This window comes from Galleria mellonella, unplaced genomic scaffold (assembly GCF_026898425.1).
Source record: "Galleria mellonella isolate WM207_F2 unplaced genomic scaffold, CSIRO_AGI_GalMel_v1 utg65, whole genome shotgun sequence".
Classification (NCBI taxonomy): domain Eukaryota; kingdom Metazoa; phylum Arthropoda; class Insecta; order Lepidoptera; family Pyralidae; genus Galleria; species Galleria mellonella.
This window is the reverse complement of record NW_026442138.1, coordinates 9,815,922-9,832,558: the sequence shown is the minus strand read 5'-3', so window position 1 is coordinate 9,832,558 and position 16,637 is coordinate 9,815,922. Positions and strand designations below refer to the sequence as shown.

The 16,637-nt window shown below is 31.0% G+C and overlaps 1 protein-coding gene across 1 annotated transcript in view; it reads left to right on the top strand.

Moving 5' to 3' along the window:
* LOC116413009 (neuroendocrine convertase 2) overlaps positions 1-16,637 on the top strand; it is a 118,375-nt gene that overhangs the window by 41,220 nt on the left and 60,518 nt on the right. Inside the window, exon 2 of the mRNA XM_052900502.1 lies at positions 14,350-14,454. Within this exon, the coding sequence (XP_052756462.1) occupies positions 14,350-14,454 (105 nt within the window). The remainder of the gene's footprint in view (positions 1-14,349; positions 14,455-16,637) is intronic.

Here is a 16,637-nt window from a genome sequence, read left to right as displayed (position 1 = left end):
AGTTAGAACTAACTTCAAAGTAAATACTTATTCTGCGATAGTTCTATGCAAGTGCCACATCGAAGTTTGTCGAACTAAATCATATTTGAATACGTGAACCGATCGTGCAAACTGTAACTTCGGATTGTATAAACCCAAACCACAGATAATATACTCGTAATACTATTCCAAACATAGCAGTTTGGGTATTTGATGTTTAGAATTTTAGATGTTTTTATATTTAGTCTGTATATATGTGTAAGTATGGCAAAACGATTATGATATATGATAACCACAATTAGGGTTTAAGTTTTAAGAGGGATGCTGCTGCCCATCCCTCGTTCTCCCTCAGTCGCCTCTTATGACACCTACGGGAAAGGAGGAGTGGCTTATTCTATGGTGGAACACACACGGCATACATAGAGAATCCTATGTGTTAAGTTTGATATACAGACAGGTTAGATCTTATAATCTATCCGTGTATCAAATTCAAATTATTTAGTTTAGTAGTTTTTGCGTGAAAGAGTAACAGATATCCATCTATTTTCACAAGCTTTCGCATTTATTATAGTAATAAAATTGCGAGGTATCATTTTATAGCATTAAAACTTATATATATAAATGTTACTTGTACACTAGAATTCACGAACATTGTAAAAGCAAACAAAAAATAAACTCACTTTCACGTTTATAATATTATATTAGTAATAATTCTGCCGCAGGTGTTTGCTGTTCTTATTTGGACGTGAATGTGATATTGCGTATATAAATAAAAGAAATGTAACAGTTTTCCCGGATCTGTATATAGTGGCTGTTGATAAAACATTTATTCTGTTTTTATGTCACCATATTACCGCGTTTATATGGCTGCTGTATAGATAAAAATGGTGGAATTTGGGCAAAGTATTCTTTAGGCTTTATAGCAAAAGTTTATGGCTATTCCTCGTCTCATGTTTGACTTCTAATAAGCTAAATAAAGTTTACAGAGATTTGTTGGTATTTAATTAAAGGTTCCTTAGTTGTTTATTCAGTGATGGACAAGCGCATTTTTCGCTGTGTTCCCATTTAAATGTTGGAATTTGTTCATACTACGGATACATAATATGGATACAGATTAAAAAAGAACTTAATAACTGCTTTAGTTCTTAAATCAAATCATATGTCAAAAATTTCGCTAGTTATCTTATTTTTTAGATCGATTGTTCTAGCATTGTTTGTATAGCAATTATAGATAATTGTATGTTTTTTAATATGAAGAATTATTTTTAAAAAGAATGAATGTATTTAATTTTAAAGATACTGGCTTAAAACATTTAATACAATTGTCTATTGTAAACTATAGGATACAAATTTGATAGCTTTTTTCCAATCTCATAGAAGGGAAATGTTACGTTAAACTAAAAACAGTATAAGGTTTAAGTGATGATAATGCAAAATCTTGTGCTTTAATATGACTCTTGAGCCAACAGCGGGCTGTCTTTAAACGCAATCAAATTTGCATTAAATCGAATCACCTCGAATAGACATTAAAATAAGGTAAACTAAAATCCATTTGGCGTCCATTCGATGTTATTTCGGTTACATTTCATTTCGATTAAGTCAAGTTAGCCAACAAATATGTTCATTGACTTTTTATAGTAATATTAATTAATGAATTAATATGGACTTATGCAAAATAATATCTAGTTCAGTAAAATATTTAAAAAGTAGTTAACATGTTTGTAATAAATTAAGAAGTTATAGCTTTGGTTGGAGGTATTAATGCAGCTATTATTTAAAAAAAAATCTTAAACAATATTGTATTTGTAATGTAGTTGTAATTGCCGTATGAATTGGCAACCGCAATTGCCAATTCGTCTGCCAAGCGGGTAAACTACTCGCAATACAATAATGTTTTGATGTATATGTATTGTGTATTGCCTTAATGTGTTACTATAATTGTTACATATTTTTCACCACATCTGCTCTTCATACGTTTTCTGTTTGTACCTAATGGTTAGCTGGTAGAGAATGCCATATGGCTTAATGCCATTTGTACAAAGTTTTATTGTGCAATAAATAATAAATAAATAAATAATACCCCCATTATGAGGAAGGCCTATATTTAGAAGTGGACAGTTAAACGGCTTATATGATAATGATTTATTGTATTTAAAAATGCTTCTATTAACCTGTATATATATTTAGCAAGTATCCTAGACACCCTACCAGCTGGCAGTGATCTCAAAGAAATTTTTTATCTTTAAATATATATTTTTTCTATTTTTTAATTACTTATCTCTAATTATATATCTAGGTTATTTATACATCAATGTCATTAACATGTATCATTTACACTTTGTATGAAATAAAATAATGTAAACACCTGTATATTAAGTTTATATAATACCCTATTGTCACCATATTTATATACGAAAACTAAACGAATAATAAGATTGGGTACGTTAGGGGATTATTTGCGGATTTTGTATTATCACTAACCTTCATTTTTCACGAATCACGCACGATGTATGATGTATGAGTAAATGATTACCTGCTATCAATGTGATTGATTTATATATGATTTAAGGAGTCTAAAACATACTAGTTAATCGCATAGAGAGTTAATATAATGTTTAATGATAACAAATGATAAAGAAATAGATTTATTGGTGGAAAGGATTGTTAGTAATAACATTTAACGGTCTCTCATGGACGTCATAGTTCGAATTGGAACATTATTAAATATTCTTATTTTAAAACGGAGGTTAAGAAAGGTAGAAAGGAAAGAAGGTAAAAGTTTTTTGAGGCGCCAAGTTATTTTTATTAATTCACAGTCTCAAGTTTTTCATCAATCATGATAGATTTAATTTGAATTTATCTATTATTTTTTGTGATATGTCTTCTATGGGAGGCAAAGACTTGCCTTAGACTTAAGGGCTCGATACCGCCTGTGAGCTTGGGATCGTCAACAATTCTCAAAAAAAAAAATTGCGAAATCAAATTGGTGTACCCGTTTGCCGTAACGGACAAGTTGGTGAACCGCGCATAGACTAATAAAACGTACTGGCTGGCAACAATACGTTACACAGAATTCAAAATTTTAAATTTTGTATTTAGAACGCTGATTTGTTATTTAAAAGTAGATTAACCTTTGCAATAAGCAGTTTATTGTTTTATTTTATTTATTTATTGCAGTTATGATTACAATGGTTACTAAAACTGGACTGAAAAATAATTATCAAAATTCATTCAGTATTTGCGACGTAATCGCATAATAAGAACATACCCTTCTATTGAATGTCGCTTCGTAAAGTAACTACTGATTTTCTTCAAAGTAATATATATCCTTCTAACATCTTTAATTATCATTATTATACAAACAAATATAACGGCACGAATAATTGGATAAGATTGTAATTACGTGGTTGTAGACCGTGATATTTCGCCCAACTCATTTATTATCTATGCATAATCAGACGACTCAAAGTTATTAAAGGCAGCTGTGAAAGATGACAAGTGACGGGAGTACGCCCCTCTGGAATACAAAGAGCTTGCTATCTAGTTTACTGTGTCTATTATAATTATTAGGTATATAGGTTAGCTGGGTGTTTATGCTATTTTAACTGACTTCAAAAAGATGGAGGTTCTCTATTGTATTTTTTTATTTAATTCTTTATTGTACACACCAGTTATAAGAATAAGACAGAGATAATCAAATGTACAAAGGCGAGCTTAACTCTAATAGTTTTCTTCCAGCAAACCCAAAGTGGAAAGAAGCATCAATATTATTTTTTTCTTTGTTACCTCATAACTCCGTCAATTATAAACCGATTTGGAAATTTTTTTTTTATCTGAGAGGATATATAAGTTGTTAACTGTCTACTGCTGAATATAGACCTCCTCAATAAGGGAGGCTTCGCGACTTACAGATTAGTTTCATAGAAATTTTATCAAAATGGAGTCAGGTGTTTAGTTTTCAATCAAAATATCTAATTTTACCACAATCGAAGTCTGTTTTTCTATTGAACATAATCTTAAATTGCGTAACTTATAACGCTTAATATAATATGGAAGTGTCTATTTTCTTCTTCCAAAAAAAGGGAAGAAAGTATAAAGCTGGAGGAAATTTTATTTAATAATCCATTAAATATGTTTAATATCCTAAATGCGATCGCAGAAAGTCCTCGGGGTAGTAGGTTCTTTAGATTATTTTAATAATTAAGTAGCAGCATAGTTTTAAGTACACGTACTAACAAAAAATGGATTTCAATTATCTGAAATAAATAAATAAAATTAATTTGTATTTAAGCTTTCTTAAATATATAGGGTAAAATGGAAATCATCAGCAGCCTTTTAAAGGTAATGGATTCTAAACGTGCACCTAAATTTTTTCCAAAGAAACGTAAATTAAAAACCAATAAAGCTTTCTGAGCGCCTCGCACTAAAAAGTTAGTATAGGAAGCGCAAAATTTTTTTGTATTTCAACCCATCTTTATTTGAAAAACAATTTTTATTTTACTAGCTGATCATTCTCTGATATCGATTTTACTTGTATTACCTATCTTCTTCTTAAAAACGTCTCACAATTGCATTTTATATTTCTACGTCAAATATAAGATTAGGTCTAAGATTAAATATATTCCTCGCTATTTGTGGAAATCCCCTGTGACAGTGGGTATTATCTAGTCTATAAGAGTAAATGGCCGCCACGTCCGGTAAGGTCCGGTAACGGCGCGTCGCCATTTTGACAGCACCCCTGAACTTGACATTCAAGGTCAGTGTTGCTGTGCCCGCGACTTCATCCATTTGAAATTCATATAATTCTTTACTTAATTTAAAAGTAACTTTTTGTTTATTATTTAGAGTGTCTTTTATAAAGATATTTGTATTTCAATGTTAATAAATTTAAATTATATTTTTTCTTTAATTTTTTTTGGAAATAAATGAAGACGAAGCCATTTGCCCTTTGCCAAACAGTAGGACGTTATGGGTCAATAATAAACAGATATATTTTTTTTTATTATTTGTAAAGAAATTTGGATACTTTTAACATTATCTGGAGCTTAGGGGTTTTTGTAGTAAACATAAGTACCTGTTGTATATAAACATTATTTTCTACAAACCTTTATATAATGTGGAGCTGTTGAGTAGCTTGTTCTTGCTATGTATTTAATACATCAGTTTTTGAGTCAATAATTCGTTAAAATCCATATAAAAAGCAGACAATATTAGAAAAAATTCGGAATTTTTATTCTATGAACATCATCATCTCATCATCATCTTCCTACCCTTATGCCAATCATTTGGGGTCGGCGTAATATGATTTTATTCATATTACAAAAAGATTGGTTTTTTAGTTTTACGACCGGCCACCTGCCTGACGTCAACCCTCTTTCTTTTTATTCTATGAACATGTGGTGTAAATCCTGTGACCTGTAGCACAGGTTTCTATGTAAATATTTAGCTTAGACACTTGTCTATAATAAGTATTACAACTAAAATTAAGAAATAATATATCTAACTCGTAGCATAGAATCATATTGTAGACAAAGAATAGTAAGTACTGACGGTGAACGGTCGAGGTACACAACTCCGGATTATGTAAACTCTTAATTTGTTTTCCAAGTTATACGCATCTACGTATATTTCTTGTGTCACGTTGCCAGTAAGAAGGTAGGTAAACAAGAAGTTTTAATGGGATGTATCGAAAGTAGGTAGGTAGAAGTTTACATGTAACATGTAGTACCTAAGAATTATAAATGTTATGAGTCATAGGACTTAGTTATGTATGTTATTTTATTATCATGTAAAGTGGTAAGGAATGAAAATGTTAGGAAAAAAATTATGCGTACAAATTCACGTGGATTAAAGACGCGATGAGTTGTATAGATGTTAGATTGAATATACTTATATTTAAATTTAAAACGCTGAATAGAGTACCCAATCTTTAATTACAATAGAGTAATTAAAGATTGTGTACCACAAAAAAATAAATCAACATTAATTGTGAAAGATCTAGTTATTTTGATCGAAAAATTCTTAAACCAATTTTGATAAAATTTCTTTAAAACTACTCTCTATCTATATCCATTCAGATAAAAAAGAATATTTCAAATCGGTTTAGGACTGATAGAGTTATGAGGTAGTAAAATAAAAATACAACCAAATGGAATACCTACTTTTTATTGAAGTTTAAAAGGAATTGTTAAAATAAACAACAAATAATACAGACAAATTAAAAAGCCTCGGGATGTCATTTAAAACTTCTTTAAATATTACTATACTATATATTTATTGTATTATATTTTTAATCATCACATCTAAAGAAGGATCCTTTTAATAAAGCTTTTAGTGAAGCAGTGTGCGTTGAAATTGGTATATTCTGGTCTACAATCTCAAAGGAAAATGCGTATAAATATGTATGTACATAAAAGGTTATTTCACAACATAAACTTGTTTTACCTATAGTCTATACAGGAGCTGGGATAGGAAAACTTGAGACCCCTGGGTATTGTTTTTCTTATGAAGCATTACCCAATGATTATGTAAATAGGCGCGCAGTTTTCTGTTTCAGAAATGCTAATGTGACCTTTGAAGGATCCCTTTGTAATATGTGACATCGCGTAAATAAAACGAGAAAAGGCTAGTCTCTAATGGTCGACTGTTCAATTATTCATGAGGTTAAAGCAATTAAAATTTTGATTATGCAATATAGGTATGTCACGGGGAAAGTTAATATGAAAATTTGGAGCTTTACTAAAGCATATTTTCCCATTTAAAAAATTTTATATTTATAAAGCTTATTGTAGCAAATAAACTAACCATCTGTCTGTTGGAAAGCAAATAAAACAAAGAAAATAAGCCTCAATATATATAAAAAAAAAATCTGCATATATTGTTACGCAAATTAAAAAAAAACCCTACTGATTTTTTAAAAAAATCATCGGCTGTGTCTCTCGGAATGCTGTAAGGATTTTAACGATATCCCATGCACCTAAAGATTCAGTTATTTAAAAGTTATGTTAAAATAAATAAATTTACACATAAATTTTGAAAACGTTACTTTACTGATAAGTTGTGTAAAATTAGATATAGTATCAAAATTAAATAATGGTTAAAAATAACGACAAACTGTAAAAACACAAAAACACGAAATACTTGTATAATCTAAAGAGTTAAGTACAAACATTCCTGTTGACTTTGTTGTGTTGAGATGGTGATGATATTTACTGTTTGTATTGTAAAATAAGCCAGATTTTCTGTTTGTGGTTATATAAAGAGAACAATATATAAGATAATTTTTGAGTAAATTTGTTTAATGAAATGTTGTAATGTTTTATCTCAATTTATGTATATCTTTTGATTCAATAACTTGAGCTTTTTTTTTTCGTACTTGTTGTAGGATATTTTAAAGATAAAAAGGAGTGTTAGCACTTTGTATTCTTACTTTCTCATGTAGTCTGGTTACGTTTTACCAGAGGGAGATTTTGTACAAAAGTTCTTTGCTTGCATATCTCTGTCCCATTCGTATTTCTATAGTGAAGCAGTTGTGTTTGATTAGCTGTGTATAGGTTTGAAGAGTGGGATATAATTGATAAACAGTGAATTTACAAGATACAGAGGAATAACAACTCCTCAAAAATGGCAACGCTTGAGGGGTATCATGAACGAAACAGTATACTCTGTTTTATTAATGGTATTGCTCATATCTATAGACGACGGTTATCACATTCCATCAGGTGGGCCGTCAGCTTATTTGCCATTCTAAGCTGCATAAAAAAGAAGATACGCAATGTTTATAGTATAGCTAATTTATAAAATTGCCAAGGCTAGAGAGGGCGTAGAGTTCTTTCGTAAGGTGTCCAAGCTAATTTAAGATCCACTAGTTATAGATAACATACGATACCAGTGTCTTCACATCCCCATCATACCACAATTATGAATACAGACCTATTTGATATTTTGTAATAATCATATTTTCCGCTTTTATTTTTCTCGTTTCCTTAATATATTTTTTATTTAATTAAAATGTATTTAATCAAGTGACAAACATCTATATAAACTATACTATTACCAGGATTGATACCGCGTTCAGAAGTTCCAACAATATTTATTAACACTGCATTAATGACATTGAAAAAAAACCTTTGTTTTATTACTTTATTTATTGAACTTTCACAAGTTTTCATGCTTCAACTGCCTAAGAAGGTACCTGCGATATATAAGTAAGTAAATGGATGTTTCGTATGCGTACTTTATCAAAGTTACTTAAATGTTATCTATCTATCATCTTGTTAGTTAGTTTATGTCTGGTATCCATTACTTAAGTAATTGATGAGAAAACTTAGTTAATTTTACAGTTGGTAGTCGTAAACATAGGTCTAGTTAATTTGTTAGCAAATTTGATTTTACGGTTTTCAGATATTATCTACGTAGTAACTTTAGTTCTTAGAATATGTAATGTAATAATACAGATAGAATATTTTATAGAGATTAGGGTAAGATTGTATGTATGTATAAATTGCCGTGTCGTTTCGGCATAGAATGGGCCACCTTTCCTTTCCCGTAGGTGTCGTAAGAGGTGACTAGAGGAACTTAATACCCGAGGAATGAGCTTAAGCGTTCCCCTTAAAATATCATCAAAGCTTTTTGGTTGCTAATCCGCCTGCTAAGCATAGTAACTACTGGCAAAGCCCCCCAATATGTGAAGGCCTATGTTTAGCAGTGGACAGTTAACGACTGACATGATGATATGTATAAATTTATATAGGGTTCAATGGAATTATTTAACATTATTTTAAGAAAGTGTTTTACTAGCAAAATTTAACTTTTTCCTAAAGAAACATAGGTTGGAATAAGGCGAAAAATTAAGAGCCTCCCATAAAACTTGTCAGCTGAATGAATAGTGTGGGAGGCTTGAAAGTTTGTCGATTTTCGATCCATGTTACTTTGGAAAAAATATTCAGTTTCGCTGATAAAAACATTAAAAGGAAATTCAATTTCATTGTACAGCTTATTTTTTACTTAATATCGAATTGTATTTACTACTTATCGTTATTTATTAATAGTTTTTTTTAACAGCCACTTTATACGCGTGGTTTTCTGAAGTAGGAAAACTAATGAATTTTTTTCTAAAATACAATTTTTATATGTTCAGTTAGGTGGGTACTTTTATGTTAAATTCTATTATTCTATTAATATTATAAATGTAAAACATAGTAACATGGATAGATGGATGTATGTTTATTATTTTCCCACGCAAAACTACTAAATTTTCAATTTCAATGCAATTTGGTAATTTGATTTGGGACCTGTGTATGGTAGATTATATTTTAACTTAGAACATAGGATATGTCATATACTAATTTAGGTATACGAGCGAAGCAGTTAGTTACAGCTAGTCAACTATATTTAACGCGATAGGGAAAGGAATTGTGCGTAACAGGGACTAGACAACAATGCAATGTACCATTATTATCATATCAGCCGTTTACTGTTCACTGCTGAACATAGGCCTCACCCATAAGGGGAGTTTTGCCAGCAGTTGCTATGCTTGGCAGGCGGGTTGACAACCGCAGATAGGCTTTTGGTGACATTTTAAAATGGACATTGTCGCCCATCCATTGACTATTAAGTTCCTTTAGTTATCTCTTTCAAAATCCATAGGAAAGGAAGGGGTAGTCCATTCTATGCCGGGACTACACAGCAATCCTTACTAATATTATAATTAAATACGTATTTTTTTATTTCGTATTTCTATGAAAATAATGAATAAATGTTTTATACTATTCTGAATATGAAAGTGAGTTTCTTTGTTTGTATGTGAAATCTTGGCTCCTTAACGGCTTAACCAATCATTTATACAAGTACTAAATATAGAAGTACACAGGCTATATTTTATCTCGACTAGTAACCATATTCCGGTTATGCGGACGAAGTCTCGGATAAAAGATTGTATTTAAATTATGTCGTGAAAAATCAAAATGGATTTGCTTTTTTTTTTACAAATCTATTAAATTTTTACATTACAAAGAGTATTTATTTTCCACTTAATTGAGTCCTTTATAGAATAGACACTCATATAATATATTTAAAGTTGACTTTTAATAACACCGGCAACAGCATCAAATAATTAGCGGCATATTGCCCGTAAAAGTAATAGCCAATTGAGCTTTACTATGTTGCAATAAAGTTTGTTTCTATTTGAGCGCTACGTTAGGTGTGAAACGCGTGTGAGTATCAGGATCGTAATTTTCTGGAACTATTATTTAATCTATGACTCTAAGTAATTTAAAATAAGTATAAAAATATATTGCAAAAAAGTTTCTTCTATAGTGAACAAACAGATAAATATATATCATAGATACCTACATAGTAAATATTATGTGATGGTTATTATTAATAAATTAATGATAGTGATACGGTTACACCAATCGCTTGATCCTCAAGCTGGAATATCCTGTGTTAAGAGGAACCAGGCAATGAAATTCTGATCGAATTAAAACACGCAATTACAAACAGTATTTCTTGCTTCGTAAACAAAAGTCGCAGATTAAATCGTCATAAAATTAAAATACGTACCAACAGGGAAATAAACCGTATATATCGCATAAAGAATTGTGAAAATCGGCCTAGGATTAGAGACGTAAATGCGCAATATAGCAGTAAAAAATCAGGCGAAATGAGAACCCTTTTTAATTTATTTAAAAAATGAAGTAAAGCATTTCTGTTAATCGGCTCGGCAGCTGCGGAGATATATATTTGTATTTCCTCTTACAGTCTAATAAATCCAGCAAATTATGAAGGTACTTCTGTCGTTTTATAGCGTGGGATAAGGAAGTTAAGTAAGCGTGTCATTTTATTAACATTTGTAAATGTCATGCCCATTGTTACTATGTCATCTTTTACTGTATATATTATGCACGATTTACTTCAAAAGGCGAGAACTTGAGCGTGTCGGAGTGCTTTTTACAATACCATAAATTTACTTGTCTTCATGGTAATATAAAGTTTACTTTTCGAAAAAATAAATAAACAAATTTGACAATCAAATGATGATGGACAGAAACTTATTAATTTTTGAAAAAAAGTAAGATGAAATAGTATATAGTAAAATCTATGAGTATAGAAAATAAAAATAAAATATTAATAATATTCTCATAAAAAGGTCCAAAATATGTTCGAGGAAATAAATATAAGAAGACATGGAAAACGCTGAAATGAATGTAAGAAAAAATGGGGTAAATACGAATGGCGGGCAATTCTGAACACGTTATTTTACTATGAAAGAAATTAGAGTTTTTAATTTACCATCACATAAAAAGCTATACCACATCTAGTGCTAGACGACATTCTGACGCATATTGAAATCTAAGAATAAATATTTTAAGATATTAGATGTTTCCGATGTAACTTTTTTATGTAAAACCAATTAATGCAATTTCATTTCCACGAACAGTATAATTATTATGTTTACACAATGAAATGTCTATTAATTAATGGTTCCAATAACAGGAATGCTAACAATAAATGTAAATAATAATAATTATAAACTAATGAATAACACATTTTAACAATAATTTTAAATAAAAATGGAAAAGAAAATGTAATTAAATAAAGAAGAAGATAAAACACTTGTTTGTTTTTATTATATTATTAAGTTAGGTTTTCACTTTTTCGTCGTCTACGTCCGCTTGAATAAATACCCTGTCCTGTTTACCCACAGGAAAAAAGGTGCATATGTCCCTTATGATAGATATTTTATTTTTTGTTTTCTATATAAATTCGTCTTATGTCCTTCTCTTTTTTTTATACAACTTAGAATGACAAACAAGCTGACGGCCCACCTGATGGAAAGTAGTAACCGTCGCCTTTAGACATGAGTATAACAGAGTATACTGTTTTGCATATGATACCCCTATGCGTAGCCATTCCTGAGGACTCAGGTGTTATTCCTTTGTACCCTGTAAATTTCAAATCGTTTAGACAGCTTACGCTATATTATAGAATTTTCGCCGACTTCAAATACATTTATTGTGATTAATTATTGAAAATATATTGTCATGGTCGTAGAAAACTGACGGATCTTTATATGTAATATTCGGCAGATCCGTCAGTATTCTACGACTATGACGATATATTTGCCAAAACAAAAAATAGTATTTTTTTTTATACAACTATAGCACTTAGGGATAATATACCTTTAGAACAATGAAAGAATTTTCAAAATCGGATTAATAATACCGGAGATTACCTCGAAAATCCAAACTCACGAATTTATGATTTATGACTTAGTGTATTTTTTAATAAAAAATGTGAAAATATCATTTTTAGGACGGGATTACGTGACACGTATTAAAAATTGTGCTCATGGACAGTAATCAGTCACAGTAATATTCGGTCATGGTTAACCATGTTATTTAATTATTCTTGACAGTTCGTAATTCGTCCTTACGTCATTCGCTTTGACCCGAATACTATCGTTTTTTTTTAGAACGTTATTTGTATTTAAAAAGTCAAAATTTTGAGTATTATATTAGATACTTGAATAGTAATAGTTTCTTAAGAAAGAGTAGCAGTAATTCTGTCGTTTCATAATATGTTTTCACTTAGGTGTTCGCATTTCCCCCATTTTACCTATGTACGTAGTATTTAATCAGGTAACCATGGCTCCCTTGTCAGATAAATTGTCGGGAGACCGCGAAATGTCTCATCAGACAACGGGCGTTAATTTCGACAAAGTTACTCATTTTAATGAAATATCTTATCTGTGTGGTTTTGGCGAGCAGTTGCGACATGAATACGAAATTGTATAAAATAATTTTTAAAAAGAATATAAATTAAAAGTACCTAGAAACTATATAAAATTGTATGTAAACTCTTTATTTGGCCACTTTTAACTGATCATTCTACATCATTTAAACGACCTTGATGGTGTAGCGGTTTTACATACTGTCCCACCTTCCAACGGTCGCGGGTTCGACGCTGTACAATACAATCTTGTTTATTTATGAATATATTTGTTTGTATTTATCTTTTATATCTATAATCAGTATGAATTACAAAATAAGTATACAAGTACCTATATCTTCTGTGGTGTAAATGGGAACACACTCAGTTCAGATACGAGTAACAGGGAGATGTAGGTTTGAATTTGTAAGGATCGAATTCTCGAAAGCGAAGACAAATTAGCATGCGATTGACTGATGTTAAGTGATTACCATTACCATTAGAACCCATAAAATCCGTACAATTGCATGTGTGCTGCCGGCCTTTTAATAAGAAATATGCTCTTTTATTGATGGTTGTGACGTCGTATCGGTTTGGAAATGCTGCTGCTGTGAGTTGACTCCAAACTGTGATTGTATGTGGAAAAAACTACCAATTGACAACCTTGGAACGTCACATATTAATTCTTAAATGTCCAGTAATATTTATTCAGTTACTTAGAATTCGGTGTTCTATAATTAATTAATTAATAAGACATTAATTATTATATTATTATTATTATATCTAGGTTATATTGTGTTCTGAAATACTCATAACTAAGCAATACATATATCTATATTACATATGTATACATGAAAACTGCAAATGGCAGTGGCTATTGTTCGTCCGTCCGAAGTTAGTTTCACGTGCGTCATATCGTAAGTAGAGCGATTTGACTGAATTCCCAGAAAATGTATGCTATATATGTTTATCTAAGATATTTAAGGGCAGAACCTGTATTCGACAGCGGACAATGAAACTATGAGATGTCTATCCAGAACAATACCGGTTTCTATGGCGACGGAGTAAAAATATAAATACGATGTGAATGATGGTATTCATTTTAATTCTTAGATTGGTCTAAGAGACGCTTAAGAGAAGCACAAACAAATTAATTCAGTACCACTACCACTAAGAAAAATGAAATAATCTAATTACCAGACTTGACAGCTGGGGGGAGGAATTGTTAGTAATGGAGTCTAACAGCTCCATTGCTAGCAATACGAGTATACCCTCTCAGATCCACCTCGACGCGGTTCCCCCCGGAAACCATCGTCGTTAATTCTTTTGGAATTCGTCACGATGGGCTAACGGACCTGCTTTCATCCTTACTTTATCATCTATCACTGAAGTCCAGCCAACGTATACCGATATTGCAGACGGGGTTACCATCCCATTATCATCCATAAAAAGACTTGATTGCTGGACTCGCCATCTTAGTATGGGAGGTTCAACATTTTAGGTCGCTTTTCGACAAATGTTTCTTATGTCTTTATTTTCATTAGTAAACCATTTTTTAAAATAATGCTAATGATTTTGATTTTACCCTATTTTATTTATTTATTATATTATAATTAATAAAATTACGTAATATATTTAAATAAGAAATTCCTTTTACAGGTATTGGGCTCTGACACAGAATGGCATTTCGCGCACCGGGGGTTGCCTCACGCACGCCCACGTCGGTCCATCGCACACGCACGCTTGCTCAAACAACATCCACTTGTGAGTATAAACTAATTGGTCAAGTGTGAATAGAACGAGTCTCTTAAGGGTTTCGTATTGTGTGAATGAGAAAAAAGAACATATTTATGAATGTTTATGAATGTAATAAGATGGTGAACAAGCTGACGGTTTCTCTGATATAATGTAGTAACTGTCAATTAGTTGATTTGGCTATATGGTCAGGATATTGGAAAGAAGAATTTTGAAAGAGATTTATCAAGCACAAATGAATGGAAATGGCGGAAGGGGCTACCTTTAATAGACGTACAAGTATGTGTGTCGATCAAATAGGGGATGTCCTAAAGAGAGACAAATTAAAAATACTCCTAATCAATAAGCGTGCATGAATAGATTGATGAATGTAGAGCAAGCGAAAGAGGTCTGTTTAAATCGGAACATTTAGCGTTCCGTTGTTTTTGCCTTCTCTAATAGAATAAAAGCATGACAGATATGTATGTATATTCTTTACATGAATAGTACTATGGAATAATACAAAACCTGAAAGCTATTATGTCATCTACAGCAAAATGGCAACATTGCTAAAGTCTAAGAAAAATTATCAAGTTAGATATTGAAAATATTATATATTTGTTAGAATAAATAGGTCAATAATATCGCAATGACGTTTTCATGTGATTTTAAGTTCCTATCTCATTCTGTTTAGAATTTAGAGACTTAAGACAAACAGATTTCAGGGGCACAACGGTGATTCTTCATTTCATTTCTACATAACCCTAAAAACTTTTAAAATAGTTCGAACTTTTTAAAATGTATTTAAATATCAATCTTAATTAACTGTCTAAAAGTGTGATATAGCTTTTGATCATTTCATACAAAGTGTTTTAATACGTGCCTATTCAATTTAACTTTGTTTCTAGAAAAAAAAAAAGAAAAAATCCCCAACTTTCCTTTTGTTGCGACCGTCACGGATACATTTTCGTAGAAAGAGATATAATGGGCAGTTCTTTGATGTTGTTTCCAGACAAAAAGTCTTTTGTGCGTTCAACGGAAACTGTGCCCGAACTGAATTCGTGATTACAGATCTTGAAGCACTTAGTACGCACTTGAGCATTGATAAAATTTACTATTAATAGTTGACTTTATAGTGAACATTTCTTTTTGATATTTGAATGAATGGCAAATAAGCTGACGGCTGAAGTCATGATTAGCATCATAGACATTACAAATTACACTATGGTCCTCTTTGATACTCTATGAACCGTATGTAAGCATAACTTCACACTCCTCAGGAATAGCAATCGTGTTTATCAGAGAGGATTCTGTGAAGGCGTGCATGGTGCTATTTTTATGTCTATAGACGACGGTTACCGCTTTTCATTAGGTGGGATGTTAGCTTGTTTGCTATTCTAAGTTTTATAAAAAAAAGAAGAAAATATGTACGTATGTGTATGTATTCGTGGAGTAAAATTTACTTGCTGTGTGTTTGTGTTTTTTTTTTATTCGAAGGGTTTTACTTATTGGATAATTTTACCTGTCAATATTTTCTCAAATTTGTGCCCATTATTCTCTAACTTTGAAATGAAAGCAATTCTAATACAGTCCATTATCGACAATAGATAAACATATAGAGTAACAACAAGAAGTTTAATTCCTTAAAGGTCACGGCTAAAATTATTACACTTACCTAGAACTCTTGATTTTATCGTTAAGCATTACTCGTTGCCGATAAATTCCGTGTGAAATGTTGAATAACTAAAATGATAACAAGTGCTCAGAAAATCAATTACCTCCCCTACTCCGTTCACAGACTGACCTTGTTGTTTAAATTAATATAATAATAGTCAACCGGTAGAAACTGGACACCGGGTACCTTGGCAACAAAATGGTATAAAATTGTAATTTATTTCATGTGATATTAAATCTAATCTAATCCTATGGTGGTTGACGGATTTTAATAAACCAAATTGGTAACCGACTATTGCTGGGAAATAAGTATTAAAGTTGGTCTAATTACATGTGATTCATGTCAATAGTAACAAAATCAAACATAACAAATAATATTATATCTAGCTAATCATTTAGAATCTAACAAAGGAGCTCCTCAATTTGTTTTTTTTTTTTCATGTGTACAAAGAAAAGACAAATGTCGGAATATTTTGAAAACAAAACTTTCGGTGTGTGATTCAACTCGCTCTTAACCGACTCTATTTTTTTTTATGAAA